Source organism: Ursus arctos, chromosome X (genome assembly GCF_023065955.2).
Source record: "Ursus arctos isolate Adak ecotype North America chromosome X, UrsArc2.0, whole genome shotgun sequence".
In the NCBI taxonomy this organism is placed as follows: Eukaryota; Metazoa; Chordata; class Mammalia; order Carnivora; family Ursidae; genus Ursus; species Ursus arctos.
Window position 1 is genome coordinate 11,527,233 of NC_079873.1, and position 24,273 is coordinate 11,551,505.

General features: G+C 47.7%; 1 protein-coding gene across 4 annotated transcripts in view; it reads right to left on the reverse strand.

Annotated features, from left to right (window-relative positions):
• Positions 1-365: 365 nt before the first annotated feature.
• The window catches only part of ASB9 (ankyrin repeat and SOCS box containing 9), a 29,957-nt gene continuing 6,049 nt past the window's right edge, over positions 366-24,273 (reverse strand). The window contains exons 2-7 of one of the 4 annotated variants that reach the window (XM_057310213.1): positions 18,508-18,587; positions 10,984-11,091; positions 8,488-8,638; positions 6,364-6,498; positions 4,300-4,491; positions 366-565 (exon numbers count right to left, since the gene is read on the reverse strand). In XM_057310213.1, coding sequence (XP_057166196.1) covers positions 552-565; positions 4,300-4,491; positions 6,364-6,498; positions 8,488-8,638; positions 10,984-11,091; positions 18,508-18,587 — 680 coding nt within the window. In that variant the 3' untranslated portion in view covers positions 366-551. Of the gene's footprint in view, positions 586-4,231; positions 4,492-6,363; positions 6,499-8,487; positions 8,639-10,983; positions 11,092-18,507; positions 18,588-24,273 lie in introns of all 4 variants that reach the window. The other 3 variants (XM_026478102.4, XM_026478103.4, XM_044391901.3) reach the window with 3 other exon arrangements.

Sequence of the window (24,273 nt, forward strand, 5' to 3'; positions counted from 1 at the left end):
TCCTTCCCACGTAACAGATGGAGCCCAGAGAGTCCTGTCTGAAAACTCGGCCTCACTCAAAAGTCCCCAGGTGAGCCTCAGAAAACCCGTCCTGGAATCTGGCTTCCCTGAACTCACTGGGAGGAACTAGACAAACTGACCTCCCAGAGTCTCCGCGGCTCACCTGGAGAAGGGGAGGGAATGGTACTTACCTGGCAGGGCCGCTGCTTACGCTGGTCCTGGCTCAGAAGAGGCTCAAACAAGAGTTGGGATTTTCGCCACCCTCTTGGGGGGGGGTGGAAAGGCCTCCTATGCCTCCCAACTAATAGTACGAAAGTACCCAGTGTGTTTCTGTCGAAAATAAAACTCTAATTGACAAAAGCGGCCAAGCTCTATAAACCTGACTTTATTGCAAAATGCCAGGGGCTACAACACTCGGGAATCTCTGGGGGCTGCTTGTGACTCGGGTCCCCGGACACATTTACATATGAAGGAGAAACCGTTTCAGCTCCTCAGGGAGGACGAGTCCGTTGATCTTGTGATGCTGCTGGGTCCCGAAACACTTCCGGATTCTAAGGCGGCAGAGCTGCAGCAAAGAAGGGGGCCCTGGAGAAAGATCGCAAGACAAGCCGCGCGTCGCTGTCATTGATCTAAGGCTCCCTTCCTTCTCTGAAAGCAGACAAGCTGTAACATTGTCATAGGGAAATAAACGTGGTTCTGCTTAAGACCATTTTCGGGGTTTTGTAGCAGGAGGCATTTTTAGGCCACGTTCTCTCTCTTTTCTGGTATCTAACTGAAATGAGCTTATTAGGTTTTGATTTAGAACAGATTGAAAAAAAAATCAAAGCTTAGTCTCACTAATGGAGGCTGAAGGCAGCTAATTTTGGAATTAGGAAGCCACACAAAATTCCCATTAGCAAAAATAAAATTTGCGTTCAACAGCTTTCTTGTACTTTACCTTAAAAAATAAGGTATTTCCCCAAAAATAAGGCATTTCTAGATACAAACATGTTTATAATTTAGCAATTTTAAGATATTCAAATATCGTGAGCTATCGGTGAAGCCTAAGGGTATGTTATCTTCTTAAGTCATATTTGTTTTTTATTCTGCATTCAGAGCAAACCCAATGTTTCGACTCAGAGGTGAAGAGCAAAGTAGCACAAACTTTGCATTGCGAACCAGCCAAGACTTTACGTTCTAGGACAGTGGTTCTCAACAGGGTATTGGATAGAAGGGCAAAGGAGGGGACACTTGGCAAAGCCTGGAGACACTTCTGTTTGTCACCACTGCTAAGGTTGAGAAACCCTGTTACAGCGTAGAAGGATGGGCCACGATTTCCCCCCCACTCCCCAACCCCACCCCCTGCACCAAACTGTACTGGGAATTCTCTCTTATTAAACACACAAAAGCAAAGCTATACACCTTCCAGAATCCCATAGAGCAGTGGTCCTCAATCCAGGCTCCATCTCAGAAAGACCTATCAGGGGGAGAAGCTTAACCACAGATGTTGGGCCCCACCCCGGGGGCCGTGGCTTCCATTCATCTTGGGTGGGGCCGGTGCATCGGATTTTTTAAAGGCACCTGCGCCAGGTCATCTCACGGTGGAGCCAGGACTGAGAACCCAAGCGAAAGGACACAGCGGCCTCGGCTTTCCTACCACATCCCTACGAGCTACAGCCATCTCTCGGCTGACGGAGAAGAGGACGGGGGGTAAGAGACACCTCCACGACCAAAGAAAGAAATGCAGTCCTGTCAATGGGGACCCCAGAACACATTCACAAGGCCCCTGTGGGGATTTAGGGCACCTTCTGGACTCTGTTCTGTGGACTCAGGCCATCTACTAAGGAAGGGTTTCCCGGTGGACTCGAGGCATACGGTAGCAAGCTGCAAGACGTACACTGTGGGGAAACTGAACTGCATTCCGTCTCACTACGGAGGGCCTCAGCATCTGTGCTAGACACGCGGTCGGGGACAACTGTGGGAGGTACGGATAAAGCAGTATCGGACGACGCAGAAAAGGACATCGGAGGAAGCTCAGCGCAACTACCGTGACTAGCTGAACGTCTGCTGTTTACTCTAAGTAGCCTGACGCACAAGTGTAGCCTTCCGTCCACAGAAGCAGCGCTGAAAACCCACCATAGCCCTGCAGCCGCTTCCTGGCACCTGCCAGTGTTCCAGGAGTGCATCTGACTCCATAATAAAAGCAGCATATTCTTTATCTAGGAATTGGCATATTGGTTTGGTCTCGATTTCTTTTTTTCCCCCAGCAACACTCACGATGCTTTAAAGCCAAAGTGCGTTCAAGGGTGGCCCTGTCATGCTGGGCTGGAGTCATTTTCAGGTTTCATTGTGTGCTGTGAGTAAACACGGCTTTAGACGCTTTTCAAGACCAATGCCGTGGTAATACTGCTGAACTCCTTTCCAGGGACATCCCGAGACCGAATTCGCTGTTAAATCCGCAGGTCTGGCTCTCTGCACTTGGCCTGGCCCCATTTCCCGTGGGCTTCCAGACTGCTGAGAGGTGACCTCACCAGAACCCCAAAAATGATTCATGGAGGCAAAAGCAGCAGTAATTCTCTCCAGGAGCAAATGCCATTTTATAAACCAGTGGGATCACTGACCACACTGTCACCAAAATGGGAATTAAAGGATACCTACAAATGGCCTGGGGAAATCAAGGGGGACGGAAGAGCCAGTGGAGGGGATCTGAAAGTCCAATGGGATTATCTGCTGAGGCAGGGGATGAGGGATCGTGTATGTGTGTGTATACACACATACATGCACGCGCACATACGTGTGTGTGTGTGTGTGTGTACGTGTGTATGTGACCTTGTAACTTTTGTGGATCTCTTTCCCAGTTTAAAAATAAATGGTACTTTACCACTGTGTCGGTATAAAGACACACATAATCCAGGCTGAGTTTTAAACCTTTCTTCCTTCGGATTTTTAAAGAAATGAACACATTTCTATGGGCCCCTAAAAACATCATGGGCCCCAAGCATTGACCATCCGTGCTTGCTGGAGAAATAGGCCCTATATATAAATAGAATTTTCAAAAAACAAATCATCAAAATGCAAGTAGAGCGGCCTGGCGCTGATCACACTGCCTAACGTAAAGGGGTTCTATTGATCTGTGCCTTGAGCGTGACACTGCTCAGGGAGGACGGCCTCGTCTGGGGGCCCGAAGGCAGGGCTTTGGCTGCAAGTGTGCCAGGCAGTCGGGGTAGGAGGAAGAAGGTTCTGTGGCCACTTCACAATTCTGCACAGAGCTAGGCCTAATTCTCAGCACGCAGGCAGTATATACCAAGATAACCTGTCCTCAGAACCCCTCAGATAGGGAAGCCTGCCTCTAAGTCCCACAACCCTGAAAACTTAACCTAAAGTCCACACTCTAGGGGCGCCTGGGTAGCGCAGTCGTTAAGCATCTGCCTTCAGCTCAGGGCGTGATCCCGGCACTCTGGGATTGAGCCCCACATCAGGCTCCTCCGCTGGGAGCCTGCTTCTTCCTCTCCCACTCCCCCTGCTTGTGTTCCCTCTCTCGCTGGCTGTATCTCTGTCAAATAAATAAACAAAATCTTTAAAAATAAATAAATAAAGTCCACACTCTAGTAAGACAGCAGGTCCTGAACTGGCTCTTCTCCATTTCTAGGGACAATCACGAATGCCCTCTGAGGGGTCTCTACTCCCCACCCTAGCCCATCCCCGACCTCACAGCCCTATCCCCTTGCACAGCACTTAATGACAATGTTTAGTTGTTTGGGTTGGAAGTGCTGGTTCTTATTTGGGGGGCAGTGTGGACATAGGTGTTGACTGACCTGCAACGGTCCATAGTCAATGTCTTCAGACTGCTGCCGATCATGAAAGGAAGAACTTACGGCACTTAGCGAGTAGCATTCTTGCCCCCAGAACCCAAGTGCCCAGTAGTTTGGCCCATCTGTAGTGCAGTAAGGCATCCCGGGGGCATTGTACAACCCCCGAGAGGATTCTGCCGCATCATTCTAAAGCATGTTCTAGATAACTTTAATATCAAAAGTTGAAAATAATGTTAATTCTTTTAAAGCTGGCCTACCCCGTATATGAATATTAGATCATCCAAAACAGCTTGTCTCCAACATTTCCAACAACAGATGGTTCTTTGCCACGTGACCAAGACCATTCCTTGTAGAATACTAAATGATTTCCGCTCCCCACATTTGGTGGCGGCAGAGAATGCTCTTTCTTATAGCATCAGAAGTCAGAACTCGGTAAGTACCTGCCTCCTGCTAGAGCCCGCAGGAGTCGCTATGGATTAGGGCTTAGGTTCGGGCAAAGGAGAAGCACCTTCTCTCTGCAAGAAAAGCTGCGTCAGAGGGCTCTCTGGAGGCACCAACTCCGAGGGACGTTTGCCTTCGGCGTTCTTGGCCTGGGTGTCTGCTCCGAAGTCCATGAGCAGCAGTGCCAGCTCCCCACTGGACGCCCTGGCCACTGCATGAAGAGGGGAATCCAGACCGCGGCCTTGGTTCACGCTGGCTCCTAGAGAATCACGAGAATAAGAGTCAGCCAGGAGGCTGAGTGTGAGCATCTAACTTCCCAAAGCACCGTGCCTCAAGATCCCTTAACAAAAGGGCTTCGACGGTGGGCATGGCAATCCTGGGAAAACGGGAGATGACTAGATCCCGCTGAATAAGACGCGAGCTGTAGAGCGCACGAGGTTTAAAACCTTGCCTCTGAGTGCTGAGCGTAGGTGTGCTACATACAAGAAAAGTCCTCCTCTTCAGGAGTAAGGTGGATTTCTAGGACCATCCCAAGCCAACTGCACCCCTACACTTTCTACAAATCTGCGCCCTGGCCGGATGCTGGCTGCCACTGGGACATGCGGGGACATGTGGCTTTGCCTGAGCTGCTGTCCCCCTAGTAAAATGGAAACCTATGTCCCCTCGATGAATAGTAACTGGATTGTTTCGGTACTGTTCTTGGTTTTGTGACGGATGTGAAACCCTACCCTTTCCTGACTAAGAGCTTAAAATCTCCCTAGAGCATTAGGGGAGAGGGAGGGGATGAGGGAGGGAGGAAAGGATGGTGGGAGGGAGAGAGAGAGAGAAGGAGAATGAATCTTTTTTTTTTTTTTTAAAGATTTTATTTATTTATTCGACAGAGACAAAGACAGCCAGCGAGAGAGGGAACACAAGCAGGGGGAGTGGGAGAGGAAGAAGCAGGCTCATAGCGGAGGAGCCCGATGTGGGGCTCGATCCCATAACGCCGGGATCACACCCTGAGCCAAAGGCAGACGCTTAACTGCTGTGCCACCCAGGCGCCCCATGAGAGAATGAATCTCTTAATTCATGGCAACAACAGCCAAATGAGTAGCAGGCAACAATAACCACAGGAACGTTCATAGGAAGGGACAGGATGGGACAGGAAGGGAAGGGAAGGGAAGGGAAGGGAAGGGAAGGGAAGGGAAGGGAAGGGAAGGGAAGGGAAGGGAAGCGACGGGAAGGGAAGGGAAGGGAAGGGAAGGGAAGGGAAGGGAAGGGAAGGGAAGGAAAGGGAAGGGAAGCGACGGGAAGGGAAGGGAAGGGAAGGGAAGGGAAGGGAAGGGAAGGGAAGGGAAGGGAAGGGTTGGGTTACTGGAGTTTTAAAGAATAAGCCAGGACTCAGGTCGTTACGCGGGTGACGAAGTGGTGTTCTGAGGTCAAAGAAGGGTCTGGACAACAGCACGGAGGTGAAAAGAATGATACAACATAGGCCTCTCCGAGGAGCACAGAAGATCGACAATGAGTTACAAATGGGGCAGGCTGAATCTCCAAACAAGGCAAACTGGAGGAGAAGGCCCCAGGGAGGGAGGCCGAGCCCAGCTCCAGCAGCTGTGCGAGTCCTGCCGGGCTAAGAGCGTGACTGTGGACTCTGGGAAACAAACTGAGGGCTTCAGAGGGGAGGGGGTGGGGGATTGGGCTAGGCCGGTGATGGGTAGTAAGGAGGGCACGTATCGCATGGTGCACTGGGTGTTATACGCAACTAATGAATCATGGAACACTACATTGAAACCTAATGATGTGCTGTATGGTGACTAACATAATAAAAAATTTAAAAAATAATAAAAATAAAAATAAAAGAATGTGAGCAGCCGGAGGGAGGAGGTGAGAGGGAAGGGAGGAGAAGAGTTAATCACGGAGGACCACCCTGGGAGGAGATAGGCTCATCATCCTCACCCTCATTACGAGTGAGACAGTCAAAGTGCGAAGAGTGTAAAACATCCCCCCTTCCTGGGAACCCAGCCACCACGGACCCTGATCTCACCCGATGCCGTGGCCCACACTCTTCCCCCCGCTGCAATACAAACAGCTTCAAAAGACGTTCAGTCTACTTTTCATTTTCTTTCCTTGCTTCGTGTGCTTTTTGCTTTACCTGACTCCAGAAGCTTCTTGGCACAGGCTACCTGCCGGTTTTCACAAGCCAAATACAGCGGCGTGCCCAGGTGGCTGATGTTATGGTCCACGTCGCCCCCATGAGCCGCAAGGGTCTCCACGCACGCCACGTGGCCTGAAGCCCAAGACAGAAGAAAGATGGTTGCAGTGCACATTCTCTCACCACGGAAACACCACCTTCCCTCTCTCCTGCGTGCTTACATCTGCCACGGACCCAAAGCTATTCCTTTACTTAGCATAGGAAAGCACTTGACACACTGCCATCAGTTAACGGGCTGACCCTCAGAGGTTATTTCTCTGCAGCTCCGGGTAGAACTCCACTGGGGTTTACGAGCCACGGGAAGCAACCAGCAACCTGTTCTAAGTGTCTGTGGCTTTGTAATCAGACTGAACACAGAAATGGAAGGGAGGGTGGGGAGAGGGCTGGAGGAACAGGGACTGCAGGTAGGCCTGAAGAAGACAGGGCACCGTATGGGCCATGGGCCCGGGGAGGCAGCCGAGCAGCTCACCAAGGGCCAGCCCTGGGGAGAAACAGGCCACGGTGGACACAGGCGAGGCTGAGAAGCAGCTGCAAATCCAATCCGAGTGGGGCCCAGCTTGGCAAACTAGGTATGGTGAAAGCCAAATCGCTCTTGCTTGGTCTACTTCAACATTGCTCATACTTCAAACATTGCTCCTTTGTATTTTTTTTTTAAGATTTTATTTATTTACTTTGGAAGAGAGCGCCTGAGAGAGAAAACATGAGCAGGGTGGAGGAGCAGAGGGAGAGGGAGAAACTCTCCACTGAGGAGGGAGCCTGATGCAAGACCCGATCCCAGGACCCTGGGATCATGACCTGAGCTGAAGGCAGACGTTTCACCGACTGAGCCCCCCAGGCGCCCTGCGTTTCTCTTTTTATAAAATCATTTGAGTTCCATGCATCCAGGGAATTGATGAGTTGACAGGTCTCTTAAAGAGAGAAATGTCAGTGCTTTGGGAGATAATTATCATATGGATGGTTTCAGTCGAACAGGGCTGCTGTAAGGGTCATGGGGAAATAAAAACTCTTCTAGCAACATGTGGTCGTGCTGGTGATGACGACGGTAATGGACACTGGGGAGAGGCAGAACTTGCCATTCTATTTTTTGTACCAGAGTTAAGAATATTGGGAAAACTGTGGCTTGATGGGAAGATTGCCGCAGCTGCGTACGTTCCGAGGTTCGAATGTACAGCAGGCTAACTGTGCAGAAGAACGCCATATTGTGTGCCGGGCATCTGCTAAGAGCAGACCTTAAGTGTTCGCCCCACACACAAAAAATGGTAACTCTATGAGGCAACGGATGTGTTCATTACTTTAACTGTGGTATCCATTTCATGATGTAGGTGTAGAACAAGTCATCGTGTTAGTACACCTTAAATATATACAATTTGGTCTGTCAATTATACCTCAATAAAGCCGGGCACGGTGGAGAATTACCCCAAGCTGTATACAGCATCTTTTATTTCCGAACATTGAAAGTTTGTTTCACTTAGAAAACCTACGTGGGGCGGGGCGCCTGGGTGGCTCAGTCGGTGAAGCGTCTGCCTTTGGCTCAAGTCATGATCTCAGGGTCCTGGGATCGAGCCTGCTTTTCCCTCTCCCTCTGCCTGCCTCTCCCCCTGCTTGTGCGCGCTCTCTCTCTCTCTCTCTCTGTTAAATAAATATTGTTTAAACATAAATTAAAAAATAAATAAAATAATTTGATTTTTCTGGGGTCATGGGTTCAACAGTGTATTCCACAAATCTTGATGGATGGTCTACCGTGTGCCAGACCCTGTTCCAGAGCTACAGCAGTGAACAACATTCCAGATGCTCTGACGGGGTGCTTCCCAAACTTTTTGTGCATCAGAATCACCTGGATGCCTGCTAAACAAAACACAGATGGCTGGGCCCCACCCCAGAGTCGCTGAGTCAATGCGTCTGGCGTGGGGGCCAAGAATCTGCAACCGCCTGCCAGGCCAGGCTGATGTTTCTGGTCCCAGGACCCCACACTGAGAAGAGAGCCCTTAAAAATATCCCTCCTCTTACAACAGTAAGATGTCTGTTGAAGGAGTGGTGGAAAACTTGAATTCTCAACAGATTTACCTCTCTTAGCCGCTTCGTGGATGGGGGACGCCAGATCGCTCGCAGGGTGGGGGCTGGCCCCGTGCTGCAGAAGCAAATTCACACAGTCCTGGCTGCCGCTGACGCATGCATTAAACAAGGGGGTGTGCCAGTCTGTAGTGACGCCATTCACCTGGAAAGGAAAGTTCCAGGCTGAAGGCTGGCAGTGGGGTGTCGTGGGTTCAAATCTAGACTCCACTACTTTAAGCTGCTATTTAACTTCTCAGAGCCTTCGATTCCACAGCTATAAAATGAGGACAAAAATACCAAATTCCGCAAGGTTATGAAAAACTGACTGAGGTAAGGCATCGAGAATGTTATCGAATATTCTACCACTTCCACGCCCCCAGGAACATGAACCTTGAAACTAGTTAGGATAATCCTATATAGCTTACAAACTAATCTCCTTGTTTTAAACATGCCATTCTAGACCCGTCCCACACCAATCCAGTGTCCTTTCCAGCAGTGAGAGTAACCTTTTAGAGCTAACGTATTTTTTTAAATTTTAAAACATGAGTTTCACAGAACTATAGTGTGAATGCGTGCCAAAGATTTTCTTCAACTCGTTCGTTAATGAGAGAACCAGTAAGATGGTACGGCTGGCTCAAAGGAAAAATTATATCGTCAGTCAATTAAATGCTGAAATAAATCTGCTAATAGATACAAGACTCGCTAACGTCCTACAGGGCCATAAAGCTAGAGTCTTTGGGGCCATCTTTTCTAAGGTTGGAAATCTGACCGAAACTTACAAGTTCACATCCGACTTCACAGTTTGGGCTATAATCAAATAGGGAAGAGCCAAGCCAAATGCAAATTTTCTACATTGTTAACCAAAGATATTATGAAGACCATGAAATCATTCTCACAAGCCACTTCCAAGGAAGAAGAGGACTAGTGAGGCACAGAAGATATCCAGGGCACAAAGTTTAAGGAGGCACTCCCTTCCCGGAGACACGCGAGTGCTCAGCAACCCCGGCAGGGAGTCTCTCTCTATACCTGGCACCCTACGTGCCACTCAGCCTCTCCTTCGTCTCGGCCCTGCTTCCACACGTGGAGTCAGTTTTCTTAACCCCAGTATAAACCCGATGATGCGCTCACCTATGGCTCTCTACTACTGCTCTCAGGACAAAGCCCATTTTCTTGGCGGGCACGACAAGGCTGTTTGTGTTCTGGCCCCTCTTACCCACTCTGCTCTGCTGCCACAAGGAGTGATTGGAAGTTAAAAAAAAAAAAATTGCTCACTTCCGTTTTCAAGTCTTTGCATTTGCTCTTGCCAGTGGGTGGGAAGCCCAGAACTTGCCCCAACCCACGACTCAGCTGACTGATGCCAACGGGTCCTCTGCCTTTCAGCTTAGACATCATTCTCCCCTCGGAAGCCTCATCAGGCTTCCTCTCCCCATCAGAAAGGAACGGGCCAGCACACTTCTGTGTGCTCCCAGCAAGCTTCTTAGTATTCACACTGGTCACGTGGTGGTAGTTTGCAAAAACGGCCACAGATTCTCTGCCCAGTATGCATAGCCCTCTGCGACACAGCATTGCAATTCCTGCCATCACAAGATGGACACTTCTTTTCCGATCCTTGAGTCGGGGCTCGCCCATGGGCCTTGCTTTGCCCGATGGGACAAGAGCAAATGGGATGCAAGCCGAGAGCTTGTCTTTTTTTGATGCTCTTGGCATCCCTGCTACCATGGGAACCAGGCCAGGCTGCCTGCGAAAGGATGAGAGACCACACAGAGGTTTTCTGCCTCCCCAGCCACCCCAGCAGGGTCGTCACAGAGCAGCCTGCCCCAGCCAACGTGTCAGCTAACCTCAAATGCCTAAAGGAAGCCCAACTGAGGTCAGCCGAACCAGACCAGACCTGAAGAACTACCTGGCCAGCACAAGGAATTGTGAGACAAATAAATGGCTCTTGTCATAAGTCATTAAGTTGGGGTAGCTTGTTACACGGCCAAATATAACAGGTAGAAACAGTGTTTGGTGATTGCCCGCTGTGGCGTAGATACCGACATCCCGCAAAGCTTTTTCCTCTCTCTGGGGCACACAGCTTCGTTGTTACTTTCCCCCTCTTCTCAGATACGCACTCTAAAGCTCAGAGCCTAAGTAACTTAACCAAGTTTCCAATATTAGCAAATGGTAGACATGGCTTGGGACCATTATTCGGGTCTTATGGAGCCAAACGTTCTACGTTTTCTATAATATTTCATCACCTTCCAGCCTTGGGAACGAAGGCAGAAATCTAACAGCTATTTACTAGTAGTCACGGTTAAAGAAAATGATGCAGACTCAAACCATTCCTTTCTAGCTAAAAATTCAATACTTCATCTATCGCTAAAGCAAAGCAGTTTGATGGACACAATACTTTTGAAAAACACCCCTCTTCGACCTTCAGATCAGGCTAGTCAAAAGTGCTGGAAATTATTCAAAAGGGATGGAAACAGGCATTTGTCGTGGTTTCTAAGACATTTGAGCCGCACTTACCTGAGCTCCGTGCTTTAATAAAATGTTGGCACAAGAGGGATGACCTCCGAGACAGGCCTCATGGAGTGGGGACACACGATCTGCCGTGATGAGGTTCACGGGCCACCCCTGCAGGAGAGGAAATGAACAGAGTAAGGGGTGCAAAGTCACAGCTCCATAGGGCGGCGTTTCAGCCACAGATCCAGCCCTTCGACAATTCTTTTAAAGTTAACCTTGCTCCCAGTCGGACTGTATGCTAAGGTGTTGCTGATAACGTCAAACGAACAAACACAAAAGGAACTTTCATGCAGCTGGCGAAAGGATAATATGCTACAGCCTCTCAGAAATACAGCGGGACAGCCTCTACTAGAGTGGACGAGATGCGTCCCTGTGACCCCGCAATTTAACTCTTGGGGATACACATTCTAGACTGACTTATCTCGTTCTCGCTCTCTCTTGTCCTCTCACTTGCTGGCTTTTTGTCTCGATGAGGTCCATGACAAGGAACGGAGAGCGGTCTCCAGCTAACAGCCACTCAGTCCAACAACTCCAACTGAGGCCCTCAGTCCAACAGCCCGGAGGAACCGAACCTGGCCAACAGCTATAGGAGTCCCTGACCCAGGTAAATTGTGTCTAGACTCCTGATGCACAGACCCTGTGACCCATTACGGTCTATTACATGAAGCTGCTGAGTTTGGGGGTAATTTGTTACACAGCAAGAGATGACTCATGCAGGACCAAAGCACGAGGGGAGCCTCCACACAGACAGGCGGAAAGTCCCAAGGCAGAGGGGCAATGACGTTCCCACTCTAGGTACTCGAGGTCTGAAGAGCCAAGAAAATTGTCAGAAGGCCCTGGGCTTCATCAACCTCTGGGAAAATGTGCTCTCCGGGAGATGGATTATGAGCTCAATCCAAGCAAAACATCGGAAGAACTCCAGGAGAGGCTCCGCAGACGCCCTGATCATGGAACACATTATTCTTAACAGGAGGAAATTGGGTACGATCAAATTGGTTTTTCTTGGGACACATTTTTTGAGAACACGGTTAGTTTAACTAATGACTTGGTAATACATTGTACCTTTTCTTCCCATAATAGTTAAAATTTGCCTAAAATCATTCCAATGAATTGCTCTCACGTTGTCATTCCTAACACACATTCTTCCACCTGTGTGGACATTTATGCGTCAGTCAGCCTCCTGATCATCCTGTCCTGTCGGCTTTTACTGTCTGATGGGTGACCTCATAGATTTTGAGAGGTCCAATCATTCTGGACATACGCCTGAGTCAACAGGATCCTGAATCCAGAGCCTTTCTTTGGGTGGGCTTGGGGAGGGGTTCTGGGAGACTCGAAATAACCCACTTGTAAACGAGAAATTCCAACATCCCTTACAGTATTCCCCCCCACGACTGCCCTGCTGTTCACAGGAAGGGATGGGACTACATCTTCCCTTCCTTTGTAACCTCGCATCCCCTCTGTACCCACTGAGCACTGAATGAATGCTTCCTGACGGCCGACTCAAGAAGAACTGAGTTATTGCGTTGATCCCTTCTCAGGTACTGCCCAGGGACTTCAGGGTGGCATCTGCTGTTTTATTATTGTCATTATTATTTTATTATTTAATTGGAGGCATCCCCTCAAAGCTCTGTTCTCAGATCCTTTTTTGCCCCCTCTCAATGCTCTGTATTTGTCCAATCTCTTCCACTCACACTGCTAGAATATACAAGAAATACACAAGAAATTCACAATTCCCCAGGGTCACAGATCATGAGATGACAGAAGACTGTCCTTTAAAGGAATTAGGTATTAGGTGCTCTGTTATTACCAACGAACTCCTCCAGTTACCAACGCCGTTTCTTTTCTTTCTTGCTTGCTTTCTGAGACCGCTGCCGTTTCTAAGCAATCATTGGGGTTCTTCTACACAAACCCAGGTAAATGAAAATGCAAAAAAGAATTTAGTCACAATACAAAAGCTTTTCACCCCCATCACATAAGCACATGTCAAAGAGGTTCCTCCACTGGGCTTGGACGCAACTTTAATGAACAGCGGCAACCGGTCAGAATTACTGACAAATCTGAATCCTAGGATATCATAAGGTAACTTTTAACCCATTATTTCACACAGGGTCCAGTCCCCAGTGGGTTCTCAGGTTTTAAAAAAATGGATTAAATGGCTTATCTTTAACCTTTCTGTAATCAATTTGTCCCTAATCTCGGCCTATCATCAGACGCTCTTTTTGACGCATCCTTGGGGCTGGGCAATGTCAGGTTACCCACGGTGACACAGTGCTCAGTACCTGGCAGCTTTCTGTCCCAGCCTCAAATCACATGCCCTCCCCCACCTGAACCAACCTGAAGACTACAAGAAGGTTTGGCTTTTTCCTTTGTCCTGTACAGAACGGACACAGCATTCTCTGCGCTCGGGGCAGAAGAAGGTCACGAACAGCCGTCTCGCTCAGGCTCATCAAACACATCATTCCCTTCTACTGTAGCAAGGAGATCAAAGCCACTTGATGTGAGGACTTCACGCATTCCTCTCTCCCCACCCCTAAAATCTCTCTGCATGTCTCCAGTCTGCTGCTCTTCCATTGCTCCTTTCTTTGAGAAAGAAACATCTGAGCTCGCCCCAACAGCCTGTGACCTTACCCGGTCCCTCCACCACCTCATGACTTGCCTTCGGCCGCCTTCTCACAGGCGTTCCCCAGCTCTCTCCTCTTCAGGCACACTTTCCTTTTGCGTTTTGAAGCCTTCCCATTCTCATTCCAGGCCCCCTACTAAACCTCCATCCAATGCCCTTCTCCCCTTTGCTTCCCTCCTTTTTTTCAAAATTAGTCTGTCCCCATTGTCTCTACTTCTAGCCCTTCTCTCATCTGCCAACACAATCCTGCTGAAACTGCTTTTAAAGATCACCAGAGACTTTCTCCTTATCGAATGCAATATAGCTCGCTCTGTCCTCCACCTCCTCCACTTCTGGAAGTTGCTATGTATTCATCCCAAGCTCATGAAACCTCTCCCCTGGCTTCGAAAACCAAGCTCTCCCTGACAAAAGCGCTTTCTCTGACCTCCTACTGTCCTTTTTCTGTCTCTCTCACTAACTCAGTCCTTTTCCTCCTCACATCTCCTAAATGCAGGCATTTCAAGGATTTGCCCTCGGCTCTTTTTTCTCTCAATACTCTCTACATATCGTATACGGCTTTCCAAACTCAATCTCTGCCCCGTACACGTTTCTAATTCCCTGCTAAGACATAAGCATCTAGAGACCCAACTAACCACATAAACTCAGCCTCTGCCAACAACCAAACTCTCCCTGAAAAGGGCTCCTTGTCTCGCCAGCCCGAATTCTCTGAATGGTCCCACTATATTGTCTCATACCTAGGACGGAGACCTCAGAGGGAGGGTAAGCAGAGTGATTCCCAAGTTCAAATGCTGGCACCATCACCTAACAAGCAGTGTGACCTTGAGCCAGTTACTTCTCTCCCTAAGTCTCAGTTTCCTCATTTGTAAAATGGAGACAATTGTCCCTACCCTATAAGGTTGTTACGAGGACTCAGAAATGACGTATGCTCGGCATGCTGTAACTTGCAGGCAGTTATGATCTGATCCTCAGCCTCTGAGGATTGCAGGGGGCAGCATAAGGACTTTTATTCAAGGAACTGAACAGCCCGTCTTCACCACTTGCTTTTAGCCAGACCTTACTGCTAAGGTTCTAGATCTCAGCTGTGCCTTGGAATCACTTGGGGAGCCTTTAAAGTCCTGACACCCAGGCTGCACCCCAGAGCATTTGTCATATAATCAAAGGAGGCTGAAATCAGGCATCAGTATTTTTAAGAGCCCCACCTTATCCCAGACATCTCAAGGCGATTCTAATGTGCAGTGCAGATTGAGAACCACCAGATTAAGGTCCCACTATGGTCAAGTGGTATCATAATTGCTTTCTGCTGACCTAACAAACTGCTACTTTTTTTAAAATAAGGTTTTACTGAAGTGCAATAAAGTCCATAAAGCCTAAGTGTAAATCTCAGTGAATTATCATAAAGAAAATATGCATGTTATCACTACACAGGTAAAGAAACTTGATATCATCTGTCTTTTCACATTTAACCCTTCTGCTGGGAAGAGCTGGTGATACAATCTCCTACTTGTAATCTGAATTACCCCAATTACTAATCAGCATAGTTGGATACATTTATTGACTATTTGGATAGCCCCTTTTATGAAGTGCCGGTCCAAGTCTCTTGCTCATTTTTCTGTCAGGTTGCCTATCTTTTTTGTATTGATTTTAGACAAGGATTATGGGCCCTTCATTGGATGGATGGATGGATGGGTGTGTGTGTGTGTGTATATATACATATATACATATATATATATATATATATATATACATATATACATATATATATATATATATATATGTATATATATATATATATAAAACAAATATTTTCTCATCTGTGGCTGGCCTCCTTCCTTTTTAAATATTGCCTTTTGATAAAGTTCTTAATTTTAATGAAATCCAACTTATTGGTCCTTTTTTTTTTCCTCCTACTACTCCTTTCATATCCAATCGCCTCTCTCTCTCCTACACTATCATAATGGTCTCTTTTATTAAAAAAATCCCTGAATGTAGTAGTTCTACAAGAGGTTTTTAAAAACTACCAAAGCAGGGGGGGGCACCTGGATGACTCAATCAGTTAAGCATCTGGCTCCTGATTTTGGTTCAGGTCATGGTCTCAGGGTCGTGGGATCGAGCCCTGAGTTGGACTCAGCAGGGAATTTGCTTGAGATTCTCTCTTCCTTTCCCTCTCCCTTTGCCCCTCCCCCCACTCACATGCTCGCTCGCTCTCTCAAATAAAATGTGAAAAAAACAAAAAAAAACCTACCAATGTATGAAGAATGCCCTAGTTTAAATCAGAATATCTGGAGTGAGGTCCAGGCATTGTTATTTTTTAAAAACGTCCTGGATGTTTTAATGTGAAGCCATGGTGAAGAATAGTTACGGATTCAGTTTCTCCATTCTTGGGCAAAATTAGAATTTCTTTCCTCTTTCTCTTTTCTCTTTGTTTTATAGACATTTGAACATTGGTCTTATTTCCCTCCCTAAAATAGGTTTGGTTTAGCAACCGTGTTTGTCATTATTCTTTGATTAGCCAAAGTGCTATTAGATCGTAATCAGAAAATAAACGCCATGTGTGATGACGGTAACTGGAGTAGGTAATTTACATGATGTCACTTCAGTTAATCCTCGCAGACCCATATAAGGTAACCTAATGGACTGAATTTTTGGTCTTAATTCTTTACTCTCCTATAGCAGTGTAACACATTCACACCTTTGCCGTCACCTCATCGTTGACAAAATGTACTTCCTTCAGCCTTCACTTCAGACTTGGTCCTCTGACTTGCTTTGGCCAACATCGGGATGTTGGTAGATGTGACATGAACAGACCGGAAGTACCCCTGCATGGCTGGGCTTGCCCTGCTGTGCTCTAGCCTTTTGCCATGAAGCCGAAATTCCTCAGGTAGCCGCAGCTCAAAAAGGGACGGGATAAATGCAGGAGAGCCGCCCCCAAGCTACAGCCTACAGCCAAGCCCGACCTAGGCTGGCTGACCTCAAGACTCGTTGACCAGAAATAAATGTTTATTGTATTATGCCCCTCCGTTCGGGCTGCGTTGTTGCCCAGCAAGATCTGACTGATACAGGTAGTTATTGGAATGCTCATTTTATGAAGGTAGAAAGTGAGGTTCCAAGAAGATAAGTTGCTCAAATAATGTGACAGAACTTAGATAAAGATATGGTTCCATCTGATGTGCAGTAGACATATAAATACTGAATATAAATGAATATCAGTCCAATTTAATAAGTGATATATAAAAGCCACAGTGATCATTTTTCATCCTACCAAAATAAGGTAAATGTTTCATTTTATCTGAGAAGCAGCTTAACTGCTTTTAGCTGGAGTTATGTGTTACTACCTAAATTTCGATTTATAATAGGCTGCTACCATAAACAGCTCAAGATAGTGGCTTAACGTAGTCTGAAATTTTTCTTTAGAAATTGTTATCTTACGGGGCGCTTGGGTGGCTCAGTCGTTAAGCGTCCGCCTTCAGCTTAGGGCCTGATCCCAGGGTCCTGGGATCGAGCCCCGCATCGGGCTCCCGGCTCCACTGGGAGCCTGCTTCTTCCTCTCCCACTCCCCCTGCTGGTGTTCCCTCTCTCTCTGGCTGTCTCTCTCTGTCAAATAAATAAATAAAAACTTAAATAAAAAAAAGAAATTGTTATCTTATGGGAGGATTTCTTAGTCTAGATAGGTCCATGAAATTGGAATTTTTTTAAACTTAAAACATTTATTTTCACGAACAACTACCTAAGATGTCTGATGTCCTTCCATTACGAATCCAGACGACAAGCCACAGTGGTAATACCAGCACAGAGGACTATCACTGAGAGGAATCACAGACCCTCTTATTGTGTTTCGATTGTTGCAGACATCTAAAATATCTCAAAACATGCACTCAGCCTACTTAGAAAATACGGTAGTCACTGGAATCGCCACTAAATCTTATTTAATGCATTTTATATCACCATGTCACATTTGTTCTTTTACTCATTTGATAGGTCGTCTCAATATTGTGTTTCACGCATTTAAAACATTAGTCTGAGAAGGGGTCCACAGACCTTGCCAGGCTGTCAAAGGGTCCATGGTACGGAAAGGGCCAAGAGCTCCCACCTGAAAGACTACAGTCTTTTCTGAAAACAGAACATTCTGAACAAAAACTTTTATTAGAATTTTGATTTCAATCGCTTTTTTTTTTTTACAAGTGTCTTTGCTTAAGTTCCCAATAATTTCGAACCAGCAAAACTCAAATTAATGTGTACTTGAAATTACACCTGGGGAGCAGAGAAACTGGTTATCAAACTGGGCAGAGCTACTATCAGCTAGAGGTTCCGTAAGACTGAAAGTATCTTCAAAATGGTAAGATTACATATTTTAAAAGACATTTTCAAGCATTTATTTTACATCAGGGGTTTTCAACCTCAGCGCTACCGGCATTTGGGGCTGGATAGTTTTCTGATGTAGAGGGCTGTCCTGCACAACGTAGGATGTCAATGACATCCTTGGTCTCTAGCCACTCGATGCCAGTAGCACCCCCCCCAACCCCCACTCCCAGCTGTGACAACCAAAACTGTCTCCAGACATTGTCAAATGTCCCTAAGGGACAAAATTGCCCCAGTTGAGAAAAACTGTTTCAGGTGATAATTTTCAAGAACACAGTCTATCGAGTAAAGCGAGGGTAACTCGAATGCACTGATCTCAGTTATTCACCCAGTAGGTATAATAGTACCTATTATGCGCATAGAATTTAGTAAATTCTAGTATTGGTGCCAGCCTCCCGATAAAGAAATGGTTAAAGGGGACAGGATTCACTTCATTTTGCCAAAGAGGAAATTTCTATCTTAATAAATCAGATTATAATTTTTTCTCAGCATGGTGAGCAAGAGATAGATATGCTTAATATTTATCTTTTTCCCCAAAAAAATCCATGTACCTGGCTGATGAGGTTCCTCAGAGAGAGCAGACGTCCGTGGATGGCAGCTTCGTGCACAGGAGACCAATCAGACACAACATCTACACGGAAAGGGAGGAACGGGTTACATCGTGCTAACACACTATAGACCCAAGGCGCATCCTCCCCCGTCAAGAAGAGCCCAAAGGGTCTTCCTGGATGGAGAGCTTGGAGTCAATCAACCAAGACTCCCATGAGCCCTTCAGCATTTCTCCCCTCTGTTGATGCTCCCAGTACACATTTTATTTGAAATGTCGAGATAGCTAAAGAAAGAACGACAGCCAGTCTCCCAGCTGAGGACAAAAGAGATAGATTGGGATGACGGACTACTGGACTTCCATTTACACACTGGTTTCAAAGGCAAATGGTCCATTTAGTTAAGTGAGAGCTTCACTAATCAGCAGCATTAGCGTGTTAAGCTGTGGTTGCCAGTCTAGCTTCCCGCATGAAATCCGAACTCTGGTATCTCAGCAAACAGCGCCACATACTAATAGTAGTACTGACATCATTACATACACCATTAGGTTTGAAATCAGATCTAAACAGAACCCTATCTATTTATGAACTACCTCCTATCCCAATATCAAGCACAAAGTAGAGTTCAGTCTGACCTTGTAACGGGAACATGATTTACCCCAAAAGGTAGCATGCCGCTGTGGTTAAGAGAGCTCTGGATTCAGACCCGCTTGGCCGCTCCTGAGCTGTGGGTCCGTGGACAGGCTCTGAGCCTCACTTTCCTTCCCTGTCACGTAAGGACAGTAATAAACTTACCCACAGCTCAATACCTATTAGCTACTATCATTATCCTGCCCTGCCATCAGGCAGAGTCTTGATTATACCCCCTCATCACTGCTATTTCAAATAGCAAACGTATTTTATGACCACAGAGAAAGAATACACATTCCGCGGAAGGAAGCCTGTAAACCCTGTCCCAACACATTAAATGTTTTCCTCTAATTGAATGTGGAGGCAACCTGAATGAGACAGAGACCTGCATTTTCCTCCTCTCAAGCTGTGTCTGATTTCTAGAACAAACACAGGAAATCAGAATGTGAGGCGGTTCATCCGAGCTTGCTTCACCCTGCCTGCCTGAGTAAACACGCTACACACGAACAAGGCAGAATGGTCTGCGCCAGCCACGCCTCGTAAAGGAATCAGGGGCTCCTAAAAGCTACGGGGACCTGGGGAAGCAGGGCAGTTACTAATGCCTTACCGACCGAAAAGCCAGAAAGGAGGTGGCTAGAACACTTTGTACTTAACACGCGTTGGCTGAGGTCCGCCTGCTATCTGGAGCTATCGAGGCCCTGGAAAATCTGTCCTAGGGAGCAAATTACCATCCTTCCAGATGGATTCGTGAAGCATTGATAGGTAAGAGGCAGCTGAACGAGCCTACAGACACGCAGTCCATCCAACGCTTTCCTTCGGGGGTCCCTACGAGTTCCTTACGTGAAATGGCTTTTCCTACCTCCACAACCTTACGCTCAGTAGAAACTTCATGGCCTCGCAGCAGTCTCTGAGGTTCCTGATTCTCTCAGGAAAAAAATATTGCTGTTTCTAGTGCTTGGAGCCTACCCCCGAGGCTGCAGATACGGAAAGACTTCTCTCCAAATTAGAATTAAAAGGACAACTAATTCTGCACTGTCGGTGCTGATGCAAAATACAAATGTGCGCCGAATCCTGAGTGAGAAGAAGAGCCAAAAACTGAAAAAAGGTTTGGAAGATCTGTTTTAAAAGACATTTGCAAATGCACCCTAATGGTTCACCGTGTGTGTGATGATTAATCCATTTTTCCTTCCAAGTGTTCAGCTGCTAAGAAACCTAGCTGGTACATTCCCCTTTCTTAAAGCGAGCTCGGTTAATTAGAGCTGACAGCCTAAACAGTCCGGGCAGGTAATTTGGGTCCTAAATTGTAACTCTGTTCAGATTTCATAAAAACGATGCAATTATATGATCAACCAGAGACAAAAACGGGCTTTACTTTCTGTTCGTTCGTCTTGAAACCATTACTCCTTCCATTTACCGTAAATAAAGAACCACGTACTCCTCTAAGAGGAATAAAAAAGGTCACCTGCGGTTTGGTCCCCCTGCGTTAGAGTGTGGGATTTCCAAAGCAGACACAGTCTGTGTCACTGAGAAGCGCAGGGTGTTGTCCTGGTGCACGTGGTGAGCGGCTGACCATCTACATCTCTCTAACGACGTGATTGACTCATAATCCACATACCATACAATTCACGCCCCTAACGTGTACCAGTCATTGGTTCTCACAGAGCTGTACAACCGTCCTACTATGCTGTCCATTTTCGGACACCTTCATCATCCCCAAAAGAAACCCCTCGCCCATTAGCTGTCACTGCCCAGTTTCACTTTCCCCGACACCTGGTGGCCACTTATATACTGTCTGCCTTCATGGATCTGCCAAGCTGAACATTTCACGTAAATGGAATCGTACGGGACGTGGTCCTTTACGGCTGACTTCTTCCACCTAGTGTCATGTCTCAAGGTTCGTCCACATTCTAGTACCTATCAGTACTTCATCGCTTTCCAAGGCCAAATAATACCCACCGTCGAGATAAGACCACATTTTACTTATTCACCTGTCGGTTGATGGACACCTGGGTTGTTTTTACTTCTTGGCTCCTATTAACGGCGCTGCTATGGACATCCATGAGCAAATCTGTGCGTGGCTGTTTTCAGTTCTCTTGGCTTCATACCTAGGAGTGGAAGTGCTGTAGGACATGGTCACCCAATGTTTAGCCTTTTCTGGAACTTCCAAACTCTCTTCCAAAAGGGTCGTACCTCTTTATATTCCCGTCAGCACCTTTCTCATTGGAAGTCATTTCAGACTAGGGTTCGGTAAGCCTATCATAATGTGTCGATCACTCCTGCCCAGGAGAAAAACATGGGTCCTGCCAAAGGCAAAATTCATCTCAAATTTATACAAGGACGTCAGCCTCAGCTGGTCTCTGAACAACTGAGTGATTGTGTGAAGACTGAAAACCATGATGGTGGGAAGGTTGACATTTTTCTAGCATCGAGAGCGTGGAGATACGTATCTATATGCATACATACACACACATGGTTTAGTAAACACCGTAATCTGCAACACGGACTAGTCCACACCCACACACACTCTCTCTCTCCAGCTCTTAAAAACACTGGAGAGACAGCTGAGGCATACACCTTATATGCTCCTGCCTGGGAAGATCAGGAAGAGGTTTCTCTAGGGTTTTCCAGAGCCCACACCCAAGCAGGCAATGAGCTATAGACAACATGTGCAATTACACCCAGAAACAGCTTTGCCTGCCTTCCTGCTAACCACCAGAGAGCAGACAGGGCAGGAAAGGGGACCAATTTCCACCAGAACACAGAAATGCTCCCAGTAGGGAACTGGACGAAGAAGGGACTCAAGGTCACCATCCCCTCTTCCACTGACCCCACCACCGCCTCTGAAACTCAAGGGCCATTATCTGTACACGACACACCACCCAAGCCCTGAGGATATATTAAGGATTCTTCCCCAACACTCGCTCAGCCAGGGTCTACTGGTTTGACTGCCAGAAAATCAATGCCAAATGGGGTCATTGGCAACGCCACAGATGCCGCAGCCGAGCTCGAGGTGAAAATGGGGCAGGCAGCTCTCCTCACAAACCCACTCCACCAGTCCTCCAATTAGGGCCATTACACCTACCTTCCTCTTAAATCGAGCCGCCGTCAAACCCTGCAGCGCATTAGGAAGGCTGCCATTTCATCTTTATTGCAATTCTGGAATGATTTTTTTTAATTTCCATTATTTCAGAAGAGATTTTAAAGGCGCTAATTGGTACATTCTGAGAAGAGCTACTACCGAAGCTCTGAGGCAGTGGCATAAATCTGTCTCCATCCTGGGAAACATTTTGCGAGGTCAAGGGGCAGAAGGGGAGGTTGGGTGGCCGTGAGAGGGTGGGAGCGTCTGCCTTCGGTCTACGGGACGTGGCGAGGGGGGCTCAGGGGTGTGCACCGAGACACAGAGGGAGTGGGGGCTGTGCTCACAATTACGATGGACCCTGGTTGGGTATCAGGACAAACAAAAAGAAGAGGAAGAGAGGCAGAGCCTCGTGGTCAGAAACAGGAAACAGAAAGGCCCACTGAGGCAGCTCTTGGGCAAGTCAGACCTGTCCACTGTAATTCCTTCTCCAGCCCCATCGCCCAGCCTCTTCTTTCCCGGTGTCCGTCTGTGTCTCTCTCTCAGGCTGCTTTCTCCACAGGGACCTCACAGCAGCACCCATTCTGGCTGGTCAGGCAGGTTTCCCCAGAAAACCTGCCCCCGCCGAAGCGCCCTGATATCTCAAGATCCACCATGAGCACATGGGCTTGCTTCCTTTCCGTGCCCGTTCGCGCCTGTCTCCTCCTTAAATGCGAGCCCACTCTCTACAGGGTGGGCTCGATTTCGGGAGGAAAGACCTTTCTACAAAAACCTGCAAGAGTGGGGACCTGCTCAGTGCGTCATGGGTGATGTCTAGTTTCTCCTCCACCGTAAGGAGTACGAGTTGCTAAGAGGAGGTATGCATCGCTCTCCTAGAGCTGCCCTAACGAGGTTGGCTTCAAACGACAGAAATTCATTGTCATCTAGTTCTGAAGGCTGGAAGGCAGGAAGGTGTTGTCAAGGCCATGCTCTCTTCAGAGGCCCTAAGGAAGAATCCTTTCTTCTTTGCCTCTTGTAACTTCAGGTGGTGGCCGGCCATCTTTACTGGGTTTTTTGGCTTGTTAGACGCGTCACCCCAATCTCTGCCTCTGCTGTCACAGGTCTTCTCCCTTTCTCCTCTCTTCTTATGAGGACATCGGTCATTGAATTAGGGCCCACCCGACTCCAGTATGACCTCATCTTAACTAATTACATCTGCAACGACCCGACTTCCAAATAAGGTCACATTCTGAGGTAATGGGGGTTGGGGCTCCAACATCCTTTGGGGAGGCACAACTCAACCCATACATAACAAGGTATTTTCAGGAAAATAAAGACATTCTCCTTAAACTATTAAACCAATCTCTGCGAAGAGCTGGTTGCCATCTGCCTACCCTTTCCTCCCTTGCCTCAGAGTAGGAGTCAGAGAAAGACCTGCAAGGGAGAAAGGGAGCAGCCAAGTTCCCCAGATGAACCACACCTGGGCCCTCGTTAACCCCGACCTGGTCCTGTGCCAGGGGACACGCTTCACCTGAGCTGAGTCTCTCGGCAGGGCCTTTGGGAAACAGCGTTCGGAATACTTCACGTTCCACACCTCGCCAAGGTCAGGACTTCAGAAGCACAAACAGATGCAATTGGGCTAGAACTGAGGTTACGCGCAAGGGGCAAGGCTGGAACAAAGCAAGGGGAGCTGGGCTCCACTCGGGAAGAGAGCAGCAGAGAGCCCAGGAGGGCTTCGTGGTGGCAGTGGCAGGGCTGAGGGGTGGAAGATAAGGGGGACCTGGCCAGTCAGAGGCAGGAAACGAGGAAGGAGGAGAGCAGAGGTGTCCTGCCATCTGCCCTTGTGACTCCTGCTTCTTTGGAAACTCCTATTCCTTTAGCTCTTGGGGAATGCCAACACTGAATTCTTCCTGCTTCTCTCACTGGTCCTACGTGCTCACCTGCAGGCCTGGCCCCGGGGCCCAACCCTGGCTCTCAGCTGTGGGCCATCAGACCAGCTCTCCTTTCCCAGGATTTCAGCACAGCCCCCGCAGAATACTCTGAGGTCTCGGCTTCCCGACCCCTCGCATTCCCCAGCGTCCGGGCCA